General features: G+C 40.2%; 2 protein-coding genes across 2 annotated transcripts in view; both read right to left on the reverse strand.

The window, feature by feature from the left end:
* Window positions 1-648: 648 nt before the first annotated feature.
* On the reverse strand, window positions 649-19,241 carry mical1 (microtubule associated monooxygenase, calponin and LIM domain containing 1). The gene is made up of 24 exons (XM_083895123.1): window positions 19,102-19,241; window positions 14,550-14,862; window positions 13,428-13,635; window positions 12,733-12,840; window positions 12,497-12,592; window positions 12,187-12,342; window positions 11,511-11,611; window positions 10,985-11,242; window positions 10,649-10,764; window positions 10,342-10,468; window positions 9,933-9,999; window positions 9,657-9,804; window positions 8,854-9,056; window positions 7,752-7,858; window positions 7,484-7,546; window positions 7,161-7,404; window positions 6,530-6,597; window positions 4,979-5,744; window positions 4,737-4,846; window positions 4,542-4,649; window positions 3,534-3,627; window positions 2,501-2,594; window positions 2,178-2,251; window positions 649-1,285 (listed from the first exon to the last, which is right to left on the reverse strand). The coding sequence occupies exons 2-24, from the start codon at window positions 14,805-14,807 to the stop codon at window positions 1,092-1,094; spliced, it is 3,768 nt and encodes a 1,255-aa protein (XP_083751249.1). The 5' UTR covers window positions 14,808-14,862; window positions 19,102-19,241; the 3' UTR covers window positions 649-1,091.
* A 3,847-nt stretch (window positions 19,242-23,088) lies between these two features.
* The window catches only part of src (v-src avian sarcoma (Schmidt-Ruppin A-2) viral oncogene homolog), a gene marked incomplete at its 3' end in the record, with an annotated part of 30,978 nt that continues 26,356 nt past the window's right edge, over window positions 23,089-27,710 (reverse strand). Inside the window, exons 6-12 of the mRNA XM_083895125.1 lie at window positions 27,117-27,266; window positions 26,864-27,019; window positions 25,759-25,942; window positions 25,511-25,583; window positions 25,261-25,414; window positions 24,432-24,563; window positions 23,089-23,297 (exon numbers count right to left, since the gene is read on the reverse strand). Coding sequence (XP_083751251.1) covers window positions 23,089-23,297; window positions 24,432-24,563; window positions 25,261-25,414; window positions 25,511-25,583; window positions 25,759-25,942; window positions 26,864-27,019; window positions 27,117-27,266 — 1,058 coding nt within the window. The remainder of the gene's footprint in view (window positions 23,298-24,431; window positions 24,564-25,260; window positions 25,415-25,510; window positions 25,584-25,758; window positions 25,943-26,863; window positions 27,020-27,116; window positions 27,267-27,710) is intronic.

Below are 27,710 nucleotides of genomic sequence, written 5' to 3' on the forward strand. Positions count from 1 at the left end.
GACTTTATTTCCTCATGTTCTCATCACTAATTAGTATTTTTTTTTATCCAATGCACGAGTTCCATGCACATTTTCCTCACTTCTTGTTTTCCTTGATGATGTCTGTGAAGCATTTTGAGTTGCATTGTCTTTGTATAAAAAGTGATATATAAATAAAGTTTGATTGATTGAACAACAACAAACTGCAGTGTCTCTGCCTGAAATTATAGATGATGACATGTATGAATGGATGAACCAGTCCACTTTATTCTCATTTTAATTCTTCATTCATTTAATAAACCACCACCTAAGAAGCAGCCAACTGTGCGAGGCTAACTTTGAAAACGAACTGATCCTATAGAGGAGTGAATCGATCAACCCCTGAGATTAACTTTCCAACATGCTATCAGGAAGAGACATGGTGAACACCAGGAAGTGCTACATATTTAATTAACATTCAAAACTGAATAGAAAGAAAATAATCAATAACTGTAATTTTAATATTTAAGCTTCCTCAGTTACAATTCTACTCTGTATATAAATACCAAACATAAAATTATGATATGTACTGTAATATTATATATTTTTGTACAATCGTACTTATTCATGATGACAAGTAAAATCAACATGAACATGATATTATTTCCCAAAACCCCCATAACCCTGTGTTTTATAGATCTACGAGTATGGCTCCAAAGCCAGCCGCTCGCTGCAGGTGTCCCTCTGCTGTCCTTTTATTGCTCTCCATGCACACGACTCAGCCACAAAACCAGGCTTGGTAATGATTATCTGCTGTGTGGTTACTATTCAATAGTGCAGCACATACTAAAAGATCCTTTTTCATTTGTGGGTTGTTGTCGACTCCTCCGTTACCGCAGAGCAGAACAAGTCGACTGAAAAGCCTTAGATCTCCAGGTTTATGTCTCCCTCTAGGGGCCGAAGTGAAGTAGATCTTCATTCAGCCTCTACCACCATAAGCGAGCAGGTTGTATTGTAACTCTGGGGGACCGCTTGGGGTGGGTCACCCTCCATAATGATTCAGTAACATCTTTGGCTTTCCAAAATTTTAGTTACAAGTTTCTGTGAGAGCTTCTATTTAGCCTTTACAAGTTTCAATCCCATTGAACCTGAGCTCCCGCCTTTGAGTGGCGTTTGGCCTCCATAATGGTGAAGGCCTCCTGCTCCTCGCTCATCTCCTTCAGCCTCTTCTCGTCCAGAAACGACACCAGAGAGTCCCTCATGTCCACCACCTCTATCATCTGTTCAAAGAGTCGCTGTTCCTCAGCCTTCTGCTCTGCGGTTTTGTCTGCCAGACGAAACATAGATGCACACGTTGAAGCAGCTATAATCAAAATATTTCTAGAAAAACATGACTTAATGATCCGTCTGGTTTGTTGTTATTGTTCTGGTTCACTCTTGCTACTTTCATATTAATGTTTTACCCAAAATGAGCTCGGGTTCCTACTTTATTTACCAATTGAGCTGAATCAACTAGAGCTAAATAGAGCGAAATACTGTATTTTCCTCAGGAGTCGGTACAGAGCAAAATTAAAACTCCAAAAATGTGCAAATAACCTTTCAATGTTCACCACATCAACATTGAGGTGATGACACAGCGTTTTAATATTGTGTTGCGTTGTGTAGCGTCGTCTCTGCTACCCCCAAGTGGACAACATTTTTGGTTTAGGTAAAGCTCGACCAGAAAACACAACCAACCGTTTCTACAACCATTTTTGTGAAGATTATATAGTTTCTCACATAGACTTGTTTTTACTTGTCAGCATTTTCTCTCACAAGCAACACTATGCAACCATTTTTCATAAAAAATAACCCTCAGGATTGTTATGATGCTGAATTGTAATGGGGGAGTGATGCCTATTTTCATTCTCACTCTACACCTTGAAGACATAGTACTATGCAACTTTGGTGCGTGAGTACATGACATTCAGTGGCATAAACTGCCACTATCAGGTAAACTGTAAAACATCAAGAGTTTTGAATAGAGTCAGTGTGTTTGATGCGACAGCACTTCAATTTCCTGAAGCTGGGGATCATGAGGAACATAAACATGTTTCACTTCAGCGAGTGGGTCCACACATTGAAGTCGAGAGTCTGACGATTTATTTTCTGTAGACTTAACCTGCATCAATATTAATGCATTTGTCTGAGAAAACAACACGTGTTCATGAAGCACTCACCGTTCAGCTCCATGAACCTCCTCAGCTCCAGCTCCAACATGCTCTGTTTGTCTTCAAGCTCCAGCTGACGCGACCTGAAAGCAAACAAAAAAAACGAGATTAGCCTCCGCACACAGGTCATACTAAGACTGTCGGACAAATAGAGTCCGACTGTCTGAGGGAGAAGACGTGAGAACAACAAGCGCAGTGTTTTGAGGGAGGACGTCTGATGTTATGGACTAACTCGTGTGTGCTACTATGCACAAGAGCTGTGTTGTATTCCCAGTGTGACACAAGAGAGGATTTCACTGTGAATCTGTGCATTATACAAGTCGGCCACTTACTCCACCATGAGGTCAGACTCCTCAGAAACCAACGCGTTTTTCTCGTGGACGAGTTGGATCCAGTCCTCGATCATGTCAGAAGAGTCATTGCCGCCTGAGAGGAGAAAAATATTTAACAGTTTAAATATGTGTGTAGGCCAACATGCTTGCAGAGAATTTAGATGATTTAAAAATCCATTTAAACTTGTGATATACATAAAATATGCAAAATGAATAATTTACTATGTTTTATTGAAAGACCTACTAGCAAAGCAATAAATCCATGTATTTTCGTTCGACTGCCACCAGACAGATGCACCAATCGTCTATAAATGACAGAATTTTGCATTTTCTGGCAGCATTACTGTTTAATGTTTTTAATGAGTTTTCAAACCTCGTTGAAGAAAAAAAAATAGATGTTCTTGTATCTTAACAAATATTTGAATGTAAAAAAAATAGAGCATTTGACTAATATATTAAAAAGTAAAAAAAATAATCAGTGAAATTAACTTGCCTTTAACAAACAAAGAAATGTTTGTGTTGAGGTTTAATATCAAATCAAACATAGTTTATTGTCCCCGCAGGGAAATTTTTCTTGGAAAAAAAAATGCTACAACAGCTGCACAGAATACAAGACAGCAAAAAACAGCACAGTACAAAAAATAACAAGAGCACACTGAGGGAAAAAAAAAGAAATGGAATATGCAGTGTATTGCACCTGTCCTAACCCATAAAAACTACACTATACATTAATAAAATAAATATATAGCAGAACTGGCCTGGAGTTTATTTATCAGTAAGTATAATGTGCAGAATAAAGTGCTAACAGAAGCCAGGGTAAAGTGCCTGTGCTTAATGAGAACGTGTGAACCTGTTTCCTTGTTGAGTCGACTGTTAGATGTTGGAATGAGTAAGAGCTTAAGCCTTGAAGGTAACAGCTTATATTAATTGTGCAGCATTTGTGAATATTTGGTGGTGATCCCTGTCAAACCACAACCTGCATGTGTCGAGAACCTTCGACGCACGTGTATTAAAATAAAAAACCCACTCTTACCAGCCTCTCCACGCAGAGTCTGCTCCAGCACGACGCCTTTCTCCTCCAGCTCCTTGAAATTCACCTCAATCTCCTCCAGTCTCCTCTGGATGGACTTTAACCCACAAAACAAGAAAGAGTTAGAAAAAGCACTTGGACAAAGTGAACTCAATTGTCCATGAAATCACACCTTGGTGTGCTCATGGCATGGTGAGGAAAATTGAGTTCTTTTCTGTTGAATGTGTGAGAAAGTAGCAGCTAAATGCTTGTTTGCTTCCTCCAGAGCACTGGAGCCTGAATTATTAAACCCAACTTGGCATCACCATGGAAACCTTGGATGTCATCAAACCAAGGAGGACTTGAAATCAATGTGATGATAACTTTATGACAGAACAAATACGCTGAACATTTCCCTGGAGTAATGTTTACAATGCTATTTAAATAAATGTTATTATTCTACTTAATGAAGCTGATCAATGAAAAAGTACACTGATGAGTTTGAATGGTTTCCAGTCACCACAATTGCACCAACTACTAAACAGCACCTACACACAAATATACAGTACCTTTTTGCATGTGTCATAAGGAACAACAGAAAACGTTCAAAAAGATTTGAAACCAGCAGACAATGTATGAAAAGATAATAATAATAATGTACATTTACTGATCCTAATAGGGGAAGTTCAATAACAGAAGCCATCACAAATTTGTGGGTGAGATTCAGCTGTGGAGAACAACGCTGCCTCATTGTTGTTCTGTTATTCTGCTACACACAGGTCCAATTATATAAACACCCAGCATGTGCCTATAGACAAAAAAAGCAGCATGCATTCTTATATGACCATTCTCATTCCTGTTGCCACATATCGGATATATTTTCTGATCGAGGACCACATGCTGAGGTGACACAGACAGAAAATTCAACACAGTCTGGAAAGAACATCTGATTAGTCACATCAAAAGGAAAAAAAAAAAGTTATTAGTCACTTCAGCCTGGTAATCTGACCGTAGCCTTAGAGTGACACTGACCTGTGCCTGACGGAATCGTTGTAATTCGCTCATCTTGGCTTTTCGCTCCAGGGTCTTCATCTTCATCAACTCCAGCTTCTCAGCCTCGACAGGGTCTGTTGGCACCGTCTGAAAAGATGTAGAAGGTAAGTTACAGGAAGTAGCACCTTGCAGTCATTGTAAATATACAAAACAAAATGAAATTCCTCAAATTACCATCTCATCAAACAGGTCAATATCGTGTTCAAACATATCGTCGTCGTCGTCGTCATCGTCTCCATCAGCTCCCTCCTCTGAGGTTCTGTGGGCATGTGTGAACGTCGTCTCTGTGGTTTAAATATCACAAAGGTTGTATCAGTGTCACAGACTGACTCAAACACCACAATCGCATTTTTTTTCCCCTTTCGGCAAGTACTTATTTCATCCAAGATCAAAGAGGTGATGAGTGCTCAACTTACCCACTCTCCCAGGATGTTTAATGAGGACACTGAGACGCGTGTCTCTGCTGATCCGCGGGGACGACAGATTCCAGGGGGAGAACTTTGATCGTACCCTGGGCTGCCCGCTTGGCATCTCTTTCCTCCTGAAGCACCGTCGGTTCCTTTTCTCCCGCAAGTGACTGGCGGTGCTGCCGCTCCAGTAGCCCTCCTCTTCTTGGCCGTCCACGCCCTCTGCTTTAGGAGGGCTTGGACCTCCTGCTGTCGCTGAAGAAGAGGAGCAGGACGAGGATCCACCAGGAGTTTCAGAGTCTGAGTCGGCACTGAAACTCTGAAGATTAATCAGTTGGTTTTTCTCCTCATTGGTGAGCTGAAGCTTCCGTAGCGACTGCTTAGGACGGGAGTCCGGTGTAGTCTCAGCAGTTTCTTTTGTTTGGATTGGAGGTGAATGATTTTCTAGACTTGAGGAATTGTAAAGGTGGATTGTACGAGGTTTCGCTACCGGGGAAGGTTGTAGGCTGGGTGTGGTTTGCCGAGAGGAACGGGGCTTGGGAATAGGACATGGAAGCTCCTCTGTCTCCTCGGTGAAAGCTGCTACCTTGGCTTGAGATGGAGGATTTGGAGGATTTTCTTTGGGTACAAGTACATGCTGGTCCTGTCCATCAGAACCATGTGGCTGTGCAGGTAAAGATGGAGCACAGTCCAAAGTGTGCTCAAACTCCTCGTCTGATGGAGACAGTGTACAGTCATCGCTGGAAAGCCCATTCTCTACATTTGTCCCTTTATCCTAAATGGATAAAATGCACAGGAAAAAAATTAATAATGCAAACAACAACAACAACAACATACACTACCATTCAAAAGTTTGGGGTCACCTAAACAATTTTCTTTGTGTTTTCCATTAAAAGTCACACTTTTATTCATCAAAAGAGTTGCAAAATGAATAGAAAATATAGTCAAGACATTGAAAAGATTGGAAATAATGATTTTTATTCAAAATAATTATTTTGCCCTTTCGTCAAAGAACCAGCAAAACTGTTTCCAGCTGTGCTAACGTCATTGCACAAGAGTTTTCTAATCATCCAATAGCCTTCTAACGGGATTAGCAAACACAATGTACCAGTAGAACACTGGAGAGATGGTTGCTGGAAATGGGCCTCTATACACCTATGTACATATTCCATTAAAAACCAGACATTTGCAGCTAGAATAGTCGTTTACAACATTAACAATGTATAGAGTGTATTTCTGATTCATTTATTGTTATATTCATTGAAAATTGAAAAAAGTGCTTTTCCTTCAAAATTAAGGACATTTCTATGTGAACCCCAAACGTTTGAACGGTAGTGTATATCTGTTCAACATTAACTAATTCACTGCGAGTGAAGGAGCCACCGTGAGGAGGAGATATACATATATAATATGTATATATATTATATATATATATGTCGTGCAACAGACGATTGTGTAACATAAGCATGAATGAACACAAGCTCAGACAGCACATGGAGTCTGCAGTCATCAGCATCAAGTCGCAGAATGGTTTGCATGTGTTGTGTTCAGTGAACCCACCTCATGAGATGATTCAGCGCCGTTTGCCAGCTCCAGCTCTTCAGAGTGCAGCTCACAGTAAAACCTCCCTGAGAGGGACGGACGTCACAGATGAGAACAATAAAACCATTTGAAAAGTCAGAAACTCGTGGATGCTGATGAGCTAAAGGGGGGGGGGGGGGGAACCCTGATGTTTTCCTAAATGATTAATCTCCTTTTAGTCCAGACGGCATTCCGATTTAAAAGGGGTCTTGAATTATTAATTGCACAAAATATATAAATAAGTTCAGTCCAATTATTACAGCCAAGCCTGACTTTGACTTTGAGAAAACACATTAAAACAAAAGTGGTACAGTCTATACAGACTATAAAGAGAGATGTATGCCATAAATGTCATGAGACTAGAATGTATGTGAGGGATGCACAAATCATGTGAGACTTATTTTTAGATAAAATAAGGAAAAAGACTGATACTTAAGGCTGTGAAATCTGTATGAATATCAGGCATAAAACAGGGTATTGGCCCATTCCTAGTAGCAGCACCTGAGATTCGTGCTCAACAATACAGCATCAAGTGATGAACAAACAAGAGGCTGCCATCATAACAGTCTATTTATTTTCTCACATAATGAGACACGCGGACAGCGCTCACCTGTGGCCTGGTCAAACGTGTATCCCCCCAGTCTGAGCGTGATGTTGCACTTGTGGCAGTTGAAGCAGCTGCGATGGAAGAACTTGCCCTCAGCACTGATGCGCTCCAGCACATAAACCTTTTGACCGCAAAAATAGCACCCCTCGCTGTTTGTCATCGACACACCAGGACTGGTTTCAGGCTCGGGAGCTGGAGCTCGGTCAGGTATGGGACTGAGCTCGGGGGAGCGAGGAGACACCGCCGTCTAAGGAAAAGAAAAATATACTTAATATTGCAACAAGTTGGCAACATATGAGCGATAAGAGTGACCAAACACAACTCACACTATCCTCATCTCCCATCCTTGTCTCGCCTTCGCTCGATTGTTTCTCTGCTGCCAGCTTCTCCTGTGGGGAGAATTTATCAGAGTTACTCACAAAGACATGACTTGGTTGTGTTGTATTTGTGTAGAAGGGACCAAACAGACATGTGAGTCACTCATGGTACATAAAAGCGCAGACTTGAGGAGCCCAGACATGAACTTCAGCTGTTTTTTTTTCGTTTTTTTACCACTGTGTTTGAAAATGGAAACTCTGGTCACGGTGAACATACTTTACGTCTTTGCAGAGAGTTGTGCTTCAGCTTGCTCAGGAAAAAGACAGCAGACTGTGCCCGGGAGAGAGTCAGAGGCTTCGACAATGGCAGGGAGCCTGCAGGGTCTGTAAGCAAGTAGAAAATGTCACCAACAGGAAAAAGATGTGTTTCATCTTAAAATAACAGTAATGAGACAAACGACCTAAAGACATTAAACATTATTACTGGCCTTCTTGCAGCTCCGCAGACAGCTCGTTTTGATTGTGCCCCTTTTCCCCCCCAATATCTTTCAGGCATTTCTATTCATGTTGTCTACTCTGTTCGACATGTAAATCATCCATCTTATTTGTATTTTATGTAACGTCACAGCAGCAGCAGCTAAATTAAATTTGTCAGCGCACATAAAAACTCTAAGCACTCCAGCACTCCCACTCTTTCAATCATTCATATACGGTTACTGGAGACTGACAGCTCACTCCTGTCTGCACATCAGACAGTGGATCCCAAACAGTGCAGCAAAGGCATCACGGGCACAGAGAGAGCGTACAGTACATCACACCCACTTTAGCTCATTCACTGCTTCCGAAAGCTAGGGCTCCCATTTTTCCTCACGCTCCAAAAGGTTGTCCAAAAATACCTCTGCTGCAAACAGCTGCGAGAAAATCCCCCTTCAGTGAAGGAACAGTCGATCCCTTTAAAAACAGATGCTAGTCCATCAGCTCCACACTGTGACTGCCTGCCTCTGTCTGCTGCTCGGCTGGTTTAGTGCAGGGGAGCAGCTCCACCAGCAGAGGCTGGCTCTGAACACACCACTAGCCACTTAAGTCCAATGAATTCTGGGTAATGTGCTCTTAAAGAGACAGCAGTGATTTCATCGCTTCTCAACACCAAACACATTTCAGTGGGAAGACGCCACCTGACCCTTTTGAGGTGATATTAATGCCATGCAGTATCCTAGCAACCGCGTTATGTAAGACTAATGCTGCTGTGGATACTAGGGGGAAATAAAAAGCATTTAAATAACAAAAGAAGATCAACTGTAGTGATTATGAAGTGCCCTTTTTTTGGCTTTTGTTTTCTTAAACATGCAAAAAAAAAAAATGAAATAATAAACACATACGTAAACTTTTATCCTTTGCTGGCACAGTGAAGGCGTCGTGGATCTGGGTGAGGTAGAGAACCATGGATAACTTGTCTATCTGACCGCTCTTGGCCAAGTCAGCCGTGGACATGACCGGAGGGATTCCCAGCTCCTTCTCCAGGACGCTGAAGGCCAGTTGGTTGTTGTGAACAGCGTTCGACTCGTCCAGGGAGCACATGTCACTGTGTCGAAAGAATCATGAACAGAAATGATATAACACGTGAAAATGGGCTCTGTCAAGTAATGCTATCAGACCTGACTGAAGGAGAGTTTGTGCGTTATATACCAGCAGAGCAAGGGCAGGGCAGGCGGGGACAAGATAAGAAGCATTAATCCTGTCAAACTGCTGAACAGATGGGTTTTTGAACAGTAGAATTAACTCCTGAAACCTTTTCAGTCACACTTCAGTCTGTTTGTTGTTGCTGTTGGCTCCGTCTGTGCTACCATAATGCCATTCACTTTGTGTGGAGCTGATAGGCTTAATCAGCATTCTGTGATTTCATTTGACAATGGTTCGTATGTCAGAGGCATTTCTTTATCCTGAAAACTTATACACTATAGTTTTAACTATGGAGGAAAGTATTAAGGATGAACAAATACTATACTCAGTATATACTATACTCGTGTTGCGAGTTGTTTGTTGCATCTTTATGGGAAAAGAATATGTTACACAGATGGAGAATTATGTTTTTGAAATAGTTTGAAGGTGAAAAGCATCCTGTGTTATTGTTGGTGTGGTCATAAAAAAAAAAACAAAAGTTAATGTTACTGCGGTGACTCACATGAGATCAGGTCTGAAGTGGTGAATGAGTGCGCACAGAGCCAGTCCAGACCGCCACGAATGAGTAAAATCTTTGACATTCACATGGTCGTATCCTACAGTGTGTTTCTGGCACCATTTCAGCAACTCTTCAAAGCCGTGGATTGAATCTGACGAGAGAGAAACAATTTATCTCCACACACTTTGCATCGCATGTTACTCATCACAAACGTACGAAACCTAAAGTGATGACCACCACACAGGCCTCAGAGTGCCTGCACTGTGAAGACAGACTCACCTTGACTCTTCTCCTTCTGTTTCTTGCTTGATGGTTGGATTTTATCAACATCGTATAGATGCTGCACCTGAATTAGGCGATAGATAGTTGAGTCAAAATTAACCTTTAGCATCTCATCGTTCATCATATACTGTAGCAACATTATGTAAAAAGGAATTGCTATTAATAATTGTCCTAATTGTTATATTTGGAAATCAATGTCCAGGCCCAGCACTGACAAATACCTTGTAGTTTTACTTTACTGCCAACACATGAATAAAACACACCAGGTCTGTTTAGTTACCACCGTTTACTTTGATTAAACTGTGTCTACTAGACTTCTTCTAATCTAAATATTTGCATAGCCGTGATGATTAAAATGACTCAGATTCAAACCTCTGTTGTGTAAATAAAGGATGACAGGGCTGACCTGGTTGGCCTGGATGGCTGAGAGGTTGACCCTCTTGTATCTGGTTTTGGGGTTGATGCTGTAAGCAGCGTAGTTTTTGCTGGTGTTTTCCGGTGTCGTCTGGGACAGGAGCTGATACATGCTTTCTCTGTACAATCGAAGAAAATGAAGCTGAGAATTAAACAGCATTAAATCAATGAAAACATGGCTACACACAGAGAGGCGCTCGGAACAAGCGAGACGAGTTTTGAGATTGACCAACAAAATAAAAAGATAAAACCTCATCACTGTATTCTGTGCACTCCTTATTTGTGTGAAAGTTGCTTACCGCTCAGCCAGGACCTTAAAATGTGGGACACCCATCCCCCAGCTTCTCGCCATCCATGCTGTGTCAAAAGCAGCAAGGAAGCCACGGGCTATGCCTGTTCCCAGAGGCCAGAAAGGCTGCAGGAGACAGTGTGTAATAAGCTCACTAGATAATCTTGCAATCAAGTGGAACAGACATTCTCACACCGGGATGTCCCTTATTAAAATTAAAGAATGAGCTATGAACAGACACGCAGCTTTTCTCACTAACCCACTTTTCTACAACAGGACTGGAACTATGGTGCATACATGGCTAAAAATATGAACTAAGACAAAAAAAAAATATGTCATTCCCTACCTCCACCAAACAATCTCCGACAAGACCCATCAACAGTTTCTTTCCCCTCCTCTCCCTGACAAGCGAGGCGTTCTCTGCACGGTGCATGCAGGTGAAGTCAAACACGGCCACGTCGGACTTGCCAGCGTGGTTCTTGACAAACTGGAGGTCGGGTAGTTTTCCACCTGTGGAGAAGTTTGCTGCATCATGGGCGTAGCGCTTCAGAGCCTCACTGTCCACATTTGCTGGAGCCAGTAGCTCCTCTGCATCAGAGTGGTCCTGCGGAAAGATAGCGACAAGTGACATCTGATGAGTCACGGCACCTGTGTGTTGATGCTGAGTGACATCAGTGTCTCATGCTTGGTTTACTGCACAGGGCCAGGCAGCAGGGAAAAGAGTGGATTATTGGCCATTTGCTTCTTTGCACTGGAGACCTGTGCGACTGTTTCATCCACCCAGTTTGTTTCTATTTCTTTAATGACCAGGGATGCAGCTGGTGCCAATAAAATCACACTTTTTTCCTTGGTAATGGATGTGTTGTCCTCACCTGTTTAATGACACCCATTTTCAGCAGGCTCTTCTTCTTGGCAGTCATGACAAAGTAGTGGGTGTCATCTTTGTAGTAGACAATATTCTCCAGATCAATACCTGGAATAGAAGGATGGAGAGTTTTGTGTATATAAGGAGAGCAAAAGGATAAGAGAAGCTAAGAGTAGGTACACTTTGTGGTTCCTTTTTTATTATTAGCTTGCTTGCTTAAAGCTTTCTACCGGTCATACTGGTTTTAGGATAAAGAAAACCTAACATAGCAAGGACAGGGTGAAAGTAAAAGGTTAAATGGGTGTGTTAGGGGTTAAAAAGGTGACTCATGATTCCTGTAAAGTTTGAGTGCAGAGATGATCAGGTTGGATCATCAGTTAATGATGTCGCAGGAAATAAACTGGGTATTGGAGCACAGATTAACAGCAGTGCTGCTTTTCCTCCTCACACAACCTGACCGTGTGAACAGTCATTTACTGCCTTCGGAGGAGAAATATAAAATGCAATGCTATAGTTGAGCGACTTCACTTCATGATCCATGTTTCACTTTGCGCAAGCCGTATTATAAAAACAAGTTAATGTGACGAAAGTGATTTCCCGTTTCCTTACTTAATATCTTTTTGCAAAATATTGTTTCACTGAACACCAATTATTCCATGGAATGAAGAGGACTGAATTCCTACCCGTCTCAGTGAGCAGATCTTGGAAGAACTTCTGGTTGTAGATGCGTGCCACGCCACTGATCTCTTCTACTTGGGCCTCGGCAGCTGTGTGTCTGTTAACGAAGTTGGCTGTGATGCCGATAGCCAGCTTGCCTCTCAGCTCCTTGTGCTTAAAACCTGCCCGTTTTAAAAAGAAAGGAAAGTGAGCTGATTGAAGTATGTGTTTTGTGACTACGTGCCACAATTTAAAAAAAACAAAAAATGTGTGACGTTGGCCGATTGTTGCAACAGTGGGATCAGGAGCGATTGGGACATTTCATGTTTGTCTCACCAGTGGGGACAAAGCTGCCTCCTCCGGCGGAGATGAAGACATCAAACTGGAAGTTTGCAGCAGGATGAGACGCAGGATGCAGCTTAGCCATCCAACCTGTGAGAAATAAAACAGAATGTCTTTGTGCCCTTCTCCACAGCAGGTTTCATAAAGACTTAAGTGGTTAGCATACTGCTGGTTTTACACAGACAACAATTGGAGAGCGCGGATAATTGTTGGTTAGGGAATATAAGTACCATTTTCCTCCGAGGGCTCAATCAAACCCTGGAACTCCACTCCAGTGTGCACCTCCACCCCGAGGAGAAGAGACACTTTCAATAAAATCAACTGCAGCTGGCGAATGCCTGAAAGAAAGAAAAACACACATGGAAATGTGATTTAGGTAACTGATACTAGCATGAGAAATGAAATTCTTACAGAGGTTGTGTCCTGTAACAGCCTTGTTATTATTGTAAGGTTAGAGCCTAATTTTTCCATCAACATTTCAGTCATAAATGTTTTGAAAATGAAAGCTTTGAGAAAATTGTAATTCTTTTAAATGTCAATATATCAATATCAGAATTGTTTTTACTTCCCAATTTTGTTGTAGAATCAGCCCCCAATAATCAACGCTCTGCATTTCAAAGACATGAAGAATTTGCCTCCCTCTTTCTGCCTTTATGTATTTGTATTAATTATTTTCCCGTCCTTTCTCATGTGTTTTATTTTTTTACATGTTGTATTGTTAGGCACAATGAGCTGCATTTTATGTATAAAAGGTGCTATATAAATACAGATATTGGTAGAATTATAACATGATCAGCATGTAATAATGTCAAGTACATTTTCAGGATTCATCTGCAAATCAAATAACCAGAAACTGGACTGATGAGGAGTGAACATCTCTCTAAAGAAGCAGCCATCAGCACCGTCACCATCACTAGCCACTCACTGATGTGATCCAGAGAGCCAGAGCAGAATTTGCCATAGAATTTCTTGGCCCCGAGCCCGCGGAGGTCACAGATGGTAAAGGGCCACAGGTGGAGAACGTTGTTCCTGGCGAAAGACTCTCGCTTCTCCAGCACCACCACCTGAGCCCCCAGCAGAGACAGCTCGATGGCCGTTCTCAGCCCACATGGTCCTGCACCCAACACGAGACACTGACAGAGAGAGGAGGAGGAGGAAATGAGAAAGGCACTCACGATCAAAGAATGAGAAAATGTTTATTTAAATATCCGACTGTTTGTTTGTTTACAGTACATGATTCATGTTGTAATACCTTCCAAAGGCCAATTATGATATGAATTTAAGTGGTTATTAGCACAAACTAACACCTACACACGTACAGTATTATTTGGATTAGGATGATGCGATTGCAAGTCTTATATTAGCAAGCTGTCAATGAGTTTAACTCGAACAAACAGTCTTGAACAAACCTGACAGCAACAATGTCAACATAGGTCAAACACAGGTTTTACCAATAGGGTTCAACTCCACTTTTACCAAAAAGAGACCCAAAATCATGCTATTTGTTTTTTTGTACTTCCTGGATGTGTTCCAATAAAGTGATTGATATGTATACTGCATAGTCTTTATAGCAATTGTAAAACAACAAATCTAATGGTGGTAAATGATGTTTGCACAGCACTGTAAATATATAAGACCATAAAAACAGACTAAACTGGTTCAGTTGTAATTCTAAATAATTTAATTTCAGTGTCAGAAAATCCTCAGGTAAATGAGCAAACAAGTAGGTAAAGGGTCAAACAACAAATGTACTTCTTTCAGTCCTTTCATTTTGCACTTAAATGTAACAATTAAAATAAAAAACGTCTTAACATCTACAACAACTGAGGAATGTTCAGCTGCTGATGAAGATATGATTGAAAATCTCCAAACTGCTTCTAAGAAGTGGTGTGGTGACATTATGAGCTCAGCTGTTTTCGAGTATCACTGATCAAAGTGCATGAATGATATCATTTTCATTACATAACCTAATCAAGGCTATTGTGCTGTGGCAAGGCTTATTGTCATGGAAATAACAGGATTACATCAAACACGGTTTTCCCCTTACCTTGTTTTTGACGCAGACTTTCCCTTGCTGGTAATCTACATGAGATGCCCTTTTGTCCAGCTTTGTCCACAAAGCCTTGGCTTTCCAGTAGTTCAGTTTCTCCTTCAGTTTGATATAGAAGGTCCTGAAATCCTTGGGGTTGATGTCCACTTGCCTGCAGAGCTCCGCAAAGTGATGCTTCACATCCTTACAGGTCTGGGCATGGACAAAGAGGTCAAACGCAGCATGCGAAGCGTTGACGGGGTCCTCACTTGCCATCGTGGACGACGGAAGGATGGACTGGATCCTTTGGTCACTGCGTTTTGTAGGTTAACTGCGAAAGAGGAGGTTATATCGTTATATTACACCTTCCCGTCTGGAAATGAGCTGTGGGGATAGGCTGACGGTAAAATACAAAGTCCTTACAGAGTCCTTGTAACTCTTAAGTGTTGTTGTTTTCATTCAAAGCAGTGGTCCAGTCATCTCGTCCTCCTACTGTTTTATAGCAAACCCCTCCCTCGTGTGACCTAATTATAGCCCTAATGGCTTAAAATGTTTAAGACTTCATGTCACCTGGTTGGCTGAGTCATTACTCACTTCCCCAAAGTGCTTTTCTGTGGCCCCCCGTCATATCTTTTCTTCTTCTTTACGACCTCTTTGCTCTTAACAGCCCGCCCACTGCTGATGCGTCACTCTCACACACTGCCTCAGGACGTGTGCTTGTCATTAGTGTCGAGAGGCAAAAACTAGATGGTTGAAGAAAAAAAACGTGTGCATGGAGCAGACAGTGTGAGGACGGCACAGACCTTGTTTGATCCATGTTTGGAAAAGAAAAACAAAGACAAACGTTTCTTGAAATAGTAGCCAATATTCACCCGTCTTTTATCTATATGTAACACATGATTATAAATAATGTCTTTAAGTGATCATGTCTGCTGTCGAGATGACACCAATTAAATTAACTCAAGATGTTTATTTATAAGAGCACACGAGTCAGCATTCAAGGGATATTTTAGCTCAAAGAGATAAACAAAACCAGGTATGAAATTAAACATACATTTGGATTAAAGCTAGTTAATGAACCATCAGACTAATTAATTTGCTTTCAGTCAGCCAACCAGTTAGGATTAAGGGCTGCAACTAACGATTATTTTCATAATCTGTTGATTGTTTTCTCGATTAATCGAGTAATCGTTTGGTCCAGAAAATGTCAGAAAATGCTGATCAGCGTTTCTCAAACCTGGAAAGGATGATGTTCTCAAATGTCCAAAAAATAAAAAAAAAAGTTTATTCAGTTTTAATGATTTCTTTGTTACATGGAGCAAAGAAACCATAAAATATTCACATTAACGAAGCTGAAAAATCCGAAAACTTCTTTAAAAACACAGATTAATCGATTAGCAATCAGTTGTCGATTAATTTTTTCTGCCCTAGTTTGGATCACCGTGTTTTTTTAGATTACTTTAGTGAACTTACAAAAAAACCCGGCGTGGTCTCTACTTATATAGTGGTTAATCTTTAAAGTAAATACCACACTCAAACAATAAACAACATGTTCAACATGCCACTCCTACACTACACAGACCAAACGTCTGAGAACACTTAAGTGAATTTGAAAGGGTTTTTTTTCTTCTTTTGTTCCACACTGTTGACCAAATTTTAACACTTCTGTTGCAGCAACATTAAAATGCTCAAACATGCACACGCAGTACAGTCGGGTGTGAAGTGCGTATGTTGTTGCTGAAATTTCCTGTCAGAAACTCTCAGGCGTCACTTCCTGATGACAACATGAAACTAACCACAGCTCCCCGACTCTGCTGCCGACTCTGCAGCTTCTGCTCTCCACCTGAGATGCAGGTTATAATTACAGTCAGCAGACCACTGCAACGTGTGTTTACATGAGCCTGCCTGTGTGCATGTGTGTGTGTGTGAGAAAGAGAGAGAACCCGATGAAAAACAGCATTTAAAACTGTTATTTATTCCCACAGTACTTCCCCCTCCCACTCCATCTATAGATGATACATCATGACGCTTCTGAAACAACACGACAGGAAGCTACAAATCTTCCACCTCGTCCCGTTTACTTTTCACACAGTGTTGTGTTTTACAATCATTTAAATTGCTAATTCGCTGCCTGCAATAAATCTGCACACAACAACTCTGGAGGTGTGTTTCGATGAACTGCCATGGAGACACAAACAGGACTGAGCCGACACAACAGCTCCAACATGAACGCTGAACCTCAGGAGAATATAATCTATCTTTCCAAAGGCATTTCTCACGTTTGTCCTGTACAGAAAATTGTACGATCAGAAATGGCATCAAGGTAAACGTCGCAGTACAGGCTGCAAATGAAGCCAGCGTTTAGAGAAGTGTTGCCTGTGAAGACGAGATAAAGTGTCAAAAACTAAAAATATCTCCAGACGATCTTCACTGTTACCTAATTCTCAAGGAGGTTGCTATATTTTTTTCACTTTGGTGTATTTTTACTTTGCGCTGTGTTTTCTGCGTCAAAGACAAAAACAAAAGTCTCAAGCGGTTAAAACGAAACTGGTAAAAATAAAACATAGTAGTTTGATTATGGTGATACTGAGTAAAGTGTCATCTGTGGCCAAGGTGCACACACACACACACACACACACACACTCATACACACAGTCAACATCATCTGACTGCTGTTAAGCAATTTCTGGGGAAGATGAGTTTGAGCAGGAATGCTTTGGACAGGATCAAACAGAAACAACCAGCCTTATTTTTACGTGGAAACTCTGCACAACGTGTCTGGCAAGCCTGAGTGTGTAGTGAGGGAATGAGAGAGGGAAAGAAAGAGAAACGTGTGTCATTTCTTGGACTTATCTGGCTCCAGCAGACACCCAGTACCAGATAAAAGAAAATGCTATGTAATTGTGATGAGAAAATACATGCTTTAAAATAGTATTTTTAGATTATTAAAAGGGACATTGAAATTGTCTTCTGTATGTAATTTACACTACATGTTCAAAATAAAATGTATCAGGAAGTCCTGAAATAAGTGCAAAGATGCAGGCTCCCCCTAGTGCAGGGGTCTCAAACTCAAATGACCTGGGGGTCCAACGAGCATCTAGGCTGGACAGTCGGGGCAGGGTGATTAAAAATTAGAAATCTAACTTTTTGTGGAAAAAGCAACTTTTCAGTATACGGGTGAGCTTAAAATTGTATCATACCTTTTCCATCACAGAATTTCAAAATAAAACATGTATAATTTACAATAAAGATGTATTTATGACGGAAATGTAATGTTAATATGAAAAAAAACATGAAGAAATAACTTGATTTTAAAGGGGTCATGTTATACCCTTTTCTCCAAGTTAACCTAGTTCCCTGGTGTCCTAATGAACATGTCTGTGACATGCTTTGGTCAAAATACCATAACCAGCAGTTCAATCACTCTGCCAAAACAGCCCTTTTCAGAACGCTCTGTTTAATAGTATCTCTTTAGGTCCACCTTAAAAAAAAGTAAAACAAAACTTAAGGGACAGGAAATTACATCAGCCACAGAGGCTACTGGGAGCTAACAGCAGTTAGCATTTGGAAAAGTGATCATTTTGCAGGCTCTAGCAGGCACATTGCCGTCATATATAACATGTATCCACTGGACAGATAAATCCTCTGAGGCTGAAAGTTTGTGTAGGACTCTGTGCTGCACTGTGGAGACAAGATTGTAACTCTTCACGGACTTTGCGGACTTCCAGTTTTCGGGTACCGTCGCCCTTGTCAGCACTCTCGCTTGTTATACGGACAAAGCGGAGCTTCGCGAGACAACAATTCCAGGAATTTAGCGCATTGTGACGTCCCAAAGGAGCACGAGAGTCAACATCACGTGTTTTATCTCCTGTATTTAGACTGAGGAGGACAAACATGAGTGAGTCATCTTTTTTTTTCACACTTTGCCGACTGATCTTCAGACCTCCAGAGTCACAAATATAAGGATTTAAATGATTAAAACGTTGATTTAGCATAATATGTGTGGCAGGCCGCATGAAATCAATTGGAGGGCTGCGAGTTTGAGACCTCTGTCCTAGTGACACTTGAGAATAAATCACTTTGACTGTATGTTGACGTGAGACAGCATTTTCATGTCACTCAAGTCAAATATTATCAATTTTCTCGATTTTTTCAATCGCCCCGATGATGTAAACACTATGCAAGAAAAAATTAATTTATTGTCTCCTCTCTAGAAATGGGACACATTAAAACGTGTGTACTTTGGCAGCGTGTGAGTGTGTCACAGTGATAGGAAGCTGCCTATCATGAAGGAGGAAGGCGTGGTAGTGAATGTGTGCCAAACATGTCAGAGCCAGATTTACAGGCACAAGTGTGCGAGAGGCTGACTTTTTTTTTTTTTTTTTTTACATAACACAACATTGTTTTACAATGGAGAGAAGTAACGCTGTTAAACACACACACACACACACACACACACACACACAGTGAGAGGACGTTACCAGAGAGCAGTCAGTCAACATGAGCCACACAGAAACTTTATAACCAGCAGCAACACAACAACAACAGAGTCACACAATCTGTACCTTACCTTACAAGTGAGGAACGACGCGCTGTGTGTGTGTGTGTGTCTGTGGACTGGTTATTAGTTGAAGCCCCGGCGTCCGGAAGTTCACTTCAAAGGCACCGAAGTCATGATGGACGCGTGAAAGCGACTGTCCCGCCGTGTGTCGTGTCCACGTCTCTGTGTTATTCCCCTTCCTCTTTGTTTACAGGTAGAAGAAAGAGTAGCGCTGGTTTCACCTGAGCCTCCCTCTCTCTCTCCGTCACACACACATATACACACACACTTCCGGGACTTTCTGGTACACCGCGCTATCAGCGGCGCACGTGACGCCCGGTTAGGTAGCAGCTACGTGAGGTGATATGGCTGTCCCGAGGGCATCAATCATGTAGGGCGGAGGACTATCACAGATTTATTACTATTACTCATAATAATAACAATATTAGCAAACCAATAACAACGAGAATTCTATTATTATTATAAATAATAATGGGATAAAAAAAAGAAGTAATAATAATCATTTCAATACAGTTATAAACAACTCAAGACCACCATAAATCTGATATAGTGGTAAAAGAAGAGAATTTTACAGAAAACACTACTCAATGAGTGATACTGAATTCACCACAGAATAGCTTCAGGAATAACTTTATAACACTCTTTCAAAGTTAAAATATGGTAAATATGGTCTCTGGCACATTTGTGTCCACAATGTAAAAAAGAAAGTTTAAAAAAAAAAAAAAAAAAAAGTTCCATCAACTAATATTATTTTGTCAGACAAACTTGTAAATTCAAAATTTAATTTTTAAATACATTTTTTTCCCATTATCTGAACAAGATTGGTTAGCCAAACTGTACCAAAAGAGAATTTTGAGTTGGCACAACTCTAACTTACAAGTTTGTCTAACAAATTAAAATTAGTTGATAGAACTTTTTTTTTTTTTTTTAAACTTGCAATCTTTTGTCGGGCTGTAAACTCAAAAATTGATAGCAGGAAGTTGCCTTGAAATTTTGAGTTTTCTCTTTTTATTTACAGTGCAATAGTATATACTCTAATATAATGTGTTATATTATACACTGAAATGCAGGCCACACCTAATCTCACTATATTAACTATTGACTAATTTCACCTATTTTCCTTATTAAAGAGAAAGATACCAAGTCTCTCCTTGTATAATAATTAAGGCGAGAGGTTGATGATGATAGGAAATTATCTAAACAGGAGGACGCACCTAAAGTGATTTCATAGCAAATACCTTTCTATTTATCTATTTTGTTTTAAATTTAAACTCCCGATTCATTATGTGGAAATAGAACAGATGCTTCACTTTCAGAGAAAGAACTCTTTTTCCTGGTTAAAAATACTTAAGTACCAACACTTTTCATACAAAGTGATGAAACTCAAAGTGCACATCGCTTGTTCTGAAAAACAAAAAGAATGGTTTCCAGCAGGGGAAACGAGGAAGGTTTACAGAAACACAGCATTTCCTCCAAGCAGCCTGCACGCAGTGTAGGGCAGTTGCTAGGCAACTGGTAGCTTTGAGTTCAAGGGTTGGCTTCATGGGTGAAGAAAAAGTGACTTTAAGAAAAAACTAGGACTAATAAGAAGAATAAACAGATAAGAACAAGTCTGCCAGTGATTATGTGGTACATCATTAACCTTTTCACCTGTGTTATGTTTTCTCTCACCCTGTTTCTCACCTGTCAGGCCAAATCTGGACTTTAGTGTAACCTTTGGGATGAAAATAACCATTTTTGGTATACATTAAGTTGTACAGGTGACAATTAATATATGATTGGTATAATATTCATTCATTTATTCATCATTTCATTTGTTCCTTCAATAAAGAAGTCAAAACAGCAGGTTAAAATTAAACTTTTATTCAAACAACCTTTCAAATGTGAACAGTGTTCCTTAGGATTTATCAAAGAACTTCTTTTTCATATATATCAGAAAATTCCCATTGAATAAAAAAGTAAATATACAGTATATTGTAATATTACAGAAAAAAAAAAAAACTATATAAAAATTATATATATTTATATATGCATAGCCAGAAAGGAACCCCACAGGAAATGTCCTTGGCTGAGAAAGCAAGGCCGCACACACAGACAGCATGACCCCTTATGTGCATCTTTCCCATGTTATCGTTCACTGACACCGGTCTGAGGAAGAAGAGGATGACGCTGGACGACCAGACGACACCCTTTCAGATCAATGCAGGGTTTTTTTTTTTTTTCGTGGAATGACCCATGTCCACAGGACAGAGTCGACACAACACAAACAATCAGGCTACTTTCATTTGAGGCAGTCACGTTATCTTCTGAGTAGAAGTGTGTTTTTTTTTTATGAAACAGAGCACAGATGTATAGATGTGATACATGAATACACACACACACGGATCAAGTGAGCTCAGAAAGAAACAGAAATATCTGAAAAGGTTCATAAGTTGATAACCCGATTATTTGCTGGCCTGAGAAGCGGCACCGACATGATCACTGAATCGAAAAGAAGTGTTGATTGTATCGTCAGTATTATCAATTCTCCGGTTACAACAAAAAACAAGGTGAATAGTGGGATACGGATCAGTTGTGTGAGTAATATTTAAATTGTAGGTTTACAGAAATACATGCACAAATACTCGTAATATATATTCATTTTTAAAAACCATTACTGTCAAGATATTTAACCCATAAAAGTACCATGAACATTTAATTTTGAATGACAGCAAAATAAACAACTGGGTTTTTCTTAAAAAAAAAAAAAAAAAAAAAAAGAATAAATTACATAGATGATATATACATAAAACAATTAAAAAATATTTACATTTAAGTTTCAAGATGGCAGTTTTATCTGCTATGCATGCTGTTTATGGGCAGACTGTGTGGTCTGACCCTGCAGGAAACAAAAACATCTCCAGTGTAAGACCGTGCTCACAGAAAACAAATGAAGTCTGAATAGAAACACAAATCTTCATGTTAACGAAAACGTGAAATCGTTTCAATTTCCAGCCTTGAAACCTCGGCTGGTGAGCCAGCAGGTGCAGGATGTCAAAGCACTGGATTCTCTTTTCTGGAGAACATCATCACATCCTCTGCTTACACAAATCAGAATTCAGTTCAGAGCAGTAAAATAGACTAAAAGAAATAAAAATCCTTGCAGTAAAATTCTCAACCCATTTGTGATCAGTAGCATTTTTGCTTATAAAAAAAAAAAAGGTCACAATTAGAAAATAGAGGGACAAACTCTGCCTCGCCTCTTCTTTAAAGATTCAAAGACGTACGTTCACAGCAATAAACTGGCAACTGGAATCAGTATTATTGAGAATCTCATACCAGTGTTTGTCTTAACCTGTCTCAGTGTTGCACGGGGGAGGGGAAGCAGGGTTATAACGTCGTTGACGGCTCCTCCAGGTCTAATAACAACAATATCCACAAAAAAATATCGTAGAAATTTATTGTACAGTTACGTTTCAAGTGGCAAAATGGAAGACAAGGTCTGAGCGCGTGTGTTTTTGATTGGATCCCCAATAGAAAATGTAGTAAAAAATAGATCCTGTAGTGTAGCTTTCAGCAGGAAAATACCTATGTGTCCTCGGTTTATTGTGTGTTTTGGCCCACGTGAAGTCTTTACAGCCACAGTGTTGAAATTGGTAAAAATACAAGCTCATCAGTTGGGTGAAATAATAAAGGATGGCCAAACGCATCAGAAAACCTGCTTGGCTGTATAGTGTCGATTTGATTGACAGACAAAAAGTTGCATAACGATACCAGCCCCTTTCCTTTTTTAGCCGACATGACGAGGAATCTGACAATGACTCTGGAAAGAGGCAAGAAGTGAAGAGTGTGACTGTCCCATCCTTAATGTCAGCGTTATTGACTGGACTCAAACTGCTCCGTTATGTTTTACACACACACACACACACCCTCACGTATAAAGTACTTAATGTCCATGCACACATGCTCACTTTTGTGCATGCATACAACACATGCACCTATCTGTGTTTGGCCCGGTTACAGGTTCTCGCCTGGCTGGTACTGAGGCTCTGTGGAGGTGAAGTAGTCCTCCAGGAAGCCCTGCAGGTACTCAAAGGTGGGCCTCTCCTCCGGCTCTTTCCTCCAGCAGGTCAGCATCAGCTCGTGCATGGACTCGGGACAGTCTGCTGGGCATGGCATCCTGTAACCGCGCTCGACCTGGTCTAACACCTCCCGGTTCACCATACCTGCGAAGGCAACAGACATTGCATTGTGGACATTTAACATGACAAAGATCTTCCCACTGTTGGTCAAATGCTATCTATCTATCTATCTATCTATCTATCTATCTATCTATCTATCTATCTATCTATCTATCTATCTATCTATCTATCTATCTATCTATCTATCTATCTATCTATGCTAGCCGCTAGCTAGCTATAGTTATCTATCTATCTATCTATCTATCTATCTATCTATCTATCTATCTATCTATCTATCTATCTATCTATCTATCTATCTATCTATCTATCTATCTATCTATCTATCTATCTATAAACATGCTACATATTTATCTATGCTAGCTAGCTATAGTAAACTATCTATATACATGCTATCTATGCTAGCTCTATCTATCTATCTATCTATCTATCTATCTATCTATCTATCTATCTATCTATCTATCTATCTATCTATCTATCTATCTATCTATAAACATGCTACCTATTTATCTATGCTAGCTAGCTATAGTAAACGATCTATATACATGCTATCTATGCTAGCTATATCTATCTATCTATCTATCTATCTATCTATCTATCTATCTATCTATCTATCTATCTATCTATCTATCTATCTATCTATCTATGCTAGCTAGCTATGTAGTTATAGTTAACTGTCTATGCTAGCTAGGTAGTTATAGTTAACTATCTTTACATGCTATCTATCTATCTATCTATCTATCTATCTATCTATCTATCTATCTATCTATCTATCTATCTATCTATCTATCTATCTATCTATCTATCTATGCTAGCTAGGTAGTTATAGTTAACTATCTATACATGCTATCTATCTATCTATCTATCTATCTATCTATCTATCTATCTATCTATCTATCTATCTATCTATCTATCTATCTATCTATCTATCTATAAACATGCTACCTATTTATCTATGCTAGCTAGCTATAGTAAACGATCTATATACATGCTATCTATGCTAGCTATATCTATCTATCTATCTATCTATCTATCTATCTATCTATCTATCTATCTATCTATCTATCTATCTATCTATCTATCTATCCTTCACAGACACATTCTGTCCCGCTGCCAAATAAACACACTAATTCCCTGCAACATTACAAAAAAAGTCCTTGCCTGGATAGGGCACTCGGCCTTTTGTAGCCAGTTCCGTCAGCAGGATCCCAAAAGACCAGACATCAGATTTAATGGTGAAGCGACCGTAGAGTGCAGCCTCAGGAGCAGTCCACTTAATGGGAAACTTGGCTCCTGCAAGGAGAACGAGTTTTTAAAATCTAAACCACAAACACTTTGTCAACAGCATGAATCATTGCTGAGGTGAAACCACTGAAACCCACTCAAAAAAATATTTGGCTCTGTTAAACAAAATTATACAAGTGCTTTAAAGCTGCAGTCCGTAAATCAAATATCAACAAAATTGTGTAAAAAAAAAAAAATTAGTCCGCACAGTACTGATGAAGCTCCACATGACTCGCTCTATGTTTGTCAGTATCGTGTTTAGATCTCGTGTCACCCAGCAACATTCTACTTATTCATTTCACATCAAGACAGGTGGATGCAAAAGACTTTCTATTCTATTCTATTCTATTCTATTCTATTCTATTCATGTTTGGATGTTTGTTTGGGAGGTGCCACACATATTATCCCTGGTTTTCCCCAAGGACAGAGACACAACAGACATGACATCGAGTTCGGATTTCAAGTTTTTGTCACATACACAATCATACATGGTACAGTGTAAAGTGAAATACTTTTTTAACCAGACATATAACTGTCCAAACGCTTAAAAAGCTAAAAAAAAATGGAGAAGAGATTTAACTAAGGCAATTGTGCAAAGCAGCATCAAACAATGATAAAAGAGCATTACCACACTGGAACTGCAATTGAAAACAGTGGAAATACAGCATAAATCAATGAGATGAACAGCGCCCCCCTGTGGTCTTACCCTGCCTCGCTGTGTATTCATTATCCTCGATGAGACGAGCGAGGCCAAAGTCAGCAACTTTACAAACCAGGTTATCTCCCACCAGGATGTTAGCAGCTCTGAGGTCTCTGTGCACGTAGTTCATCCTCTCCACGTACGCCATCCCTGAGGCAATCTGAACAAGGAGGAAGAGGTTGGTAAGAGCTGGCTCTGAAGGAAAACATGGCAAAACCTCTTATATGTTATTTTGGTTTTTTTTCCCCCTGCTAACCTGTGCTGCCATGTCCACCAGCTGAGGTAGGCGGAGCATCTTACCCATGTCGCCCTTCAGGGAATCCAGTAAGCTACCTGTAAAGGAGCGACACACAAGTCATTTCCCGATGAAGGTCATGAAATCTTTGATAAAAGATTTTTAAACAGTAAATTCTTCCTTTGCACATCAAACTTTGCAGTCCGAGCGGCTCACACAGACACATCGTTCCAGTCACGCAGGTTTTTAAGCACGACTTGTGAAAAAACTCGCCTTGGCCCATGTACTCCGTGACGATGTAGATGGGCTCCTCTGACACCACAGCGTAGAGCTGAACCAGCTTCTCGTGCCTCAGCTTCTTCATGACCTGAGCCTCCTGGAGGAAAGCCTCAGGCGACATGGTGCCGGGCTTCAAGGTCTTGATCGCCACACGCGTCGTACCGTTCCATGTTCCTGAGAGAAGACAAAAAAACATGCACATTAAGGCAGAACGATTTGGAATACATATCTAATGGATTGTTTTTTGCGACATCCGAGGGAGTGGTGATTTTTACTCATTTTCATTCGAAAAAAAACATATATAAAAGGTAGACAATGTGACATTTGTGCAGATCTGTAAGAAACAAACATGGTCACTTCTTTGACACATTTTGGCATTAACAAATATCGTGTCTCCTACCTCCTGTATTGCAATTTCAATATAATTTTGATTAATTGTCCAGCCCTAATCGTCATATAGCTTAACATGATATACAATCAATTTATTAGGGTCGTGCATGTTTCTAAATGTAGATGTTCATGGTCGTTATGAAGCTTTAACCCTTTCTAACCCTTTTTAAACACTATTAAAACAATGTTTTGATAATGAGGAGCAGTGCATCCAAGAAGGGGGAGCTGCGCTTCTGAGAGCAGGTGTGCCGAATGTCACTTCCGGGGTACTGGCCAATCACAACACAGTCTGTCTTCTCAGGCGAGATTTATGTCTGAAATAGTGCAGCTGACAAGTGCTTCAAAACGGACAGATTTCTATCGGCTCGTTTCCAGCAACTAGGAGGTTTTTGACCATAAAAACAAGTTAATATATGTAAGTAGACCTCCATAACTAACATATATGTGCAACAGGACCACTCTATGTGACCTTTAATGCAGAAATGTTACATATTATATCTTTATGGAATACATTTTGCATTTTAATCCTCTGAACTAGAACATCTTTAGCAACTAACTATGAAAGAACTTTTCAATTTTAAGATTCAAGAAAAACAAATAACCTGCCCTATGTCACCTGGGACTGGCACCAACGCCCCCCGTGACCCTCATGTGGAGGATAAAGTGGTAGAACATCATTGAGTGAGTGAGTAAAACACAACCTACCCATCCAGACTTCTCCAAAGCAGCCCTGTCCAAGCTTGACGTCGAGACGGAGCGACTCTCTCGGGATCTCCCAGGCATCTTTGGACAAGCCCTGAGTCTGAGGCTTCAGCACGGGACAAATGTCTGAGAGACTGTGGCACAGGCCGTCAGCGTGCTCTGAGGGCAGTGAACACAGGGCATACATTCAACAAAATATTAACACAAATTAGAGAATTATTAGGAAATGCCTCCAGACTGTGTGCGGTGAACTCACTGCGATAGTGATTGACGAGCTGCTGCAGGCTGCCGAACTGCGTGCGTGACGTGATGTAGAAGCCTCCGCTGTCCAGCTTCCTGATCTTGTAGTGCTTCACGTTCAGACCTTTAGTGTTGTCGTAGTCTAACACAGACAGACAGTAGGCACCTGGAAAGACAAAAAAATGCAAATTTTTAAGGAAACAAAAACAATATCAACACTATCGTACAAAAGTTTGGGGGCCACCTATACAATTTTTTTGTGTTTTCCATTAAAAGTCACACTTTTATTCATTTTTTTCATTTATTTATCAAAAGAGTTGCAAAATGAATAGATAATATAGTCATGACTGTTTTCAGCTGTGTTAACATAATTGCACGAGGGTTTTCAAGGGTTTTCTAATCATCCAATAGCCTTCTAACGCGATTAGCAAACACAATGTAGCATTAGAACACTGGAGAGATGGTTGCTGGAAATGGGCCTCTATACACCTACTGTATGTACATGTTCCATTAAAAACCAGACGTTTGCAGCTAGAATAGTCGTTTACCACATTAAAGGTGCGTTATGTAATAAATCTAAAGCAACTGGCCATAAAATCCTCCTAATATG

This window comes from Microchirus variegatus (assembly GCF_963457635.1).
Source record: "Microchirus variegatus genome assembly, chromosome: 9".
NCBI lineage: Eukaryota > Metazoa > Chordata > Actinopteri > Pleuronectiformes > Soleidae > Microchirus > Microchirus variegatus.

What these genes read in the sequence shown, in the direction of transcription:
- mical1 (XM_083895123.1), bottom strand. Translation starts at nt 14,807, where the DNA reads ATGGCAAGTGAGGACCCCGTCAACGCTTCGCATGCTGCGTTTGACCTC. An exon ending in TGAGCCCTCGGAGGAAAATG is followed by an intron (nt 12,593 to 12,732) that starts GTACTTATATTC and finishes TATTTCTCACAG; the next exon opens with GTTGGATGGCTAAGCTGCAT. An exon ending in CACTTCAGACCTGATCTCAT is followed by an intron (nt 9,057 to 9,656) that starts GTGAGTCACCGC and finishes CTTTCGACACAG; the next exon opens with TGACATGTGCTCCCTGGACG.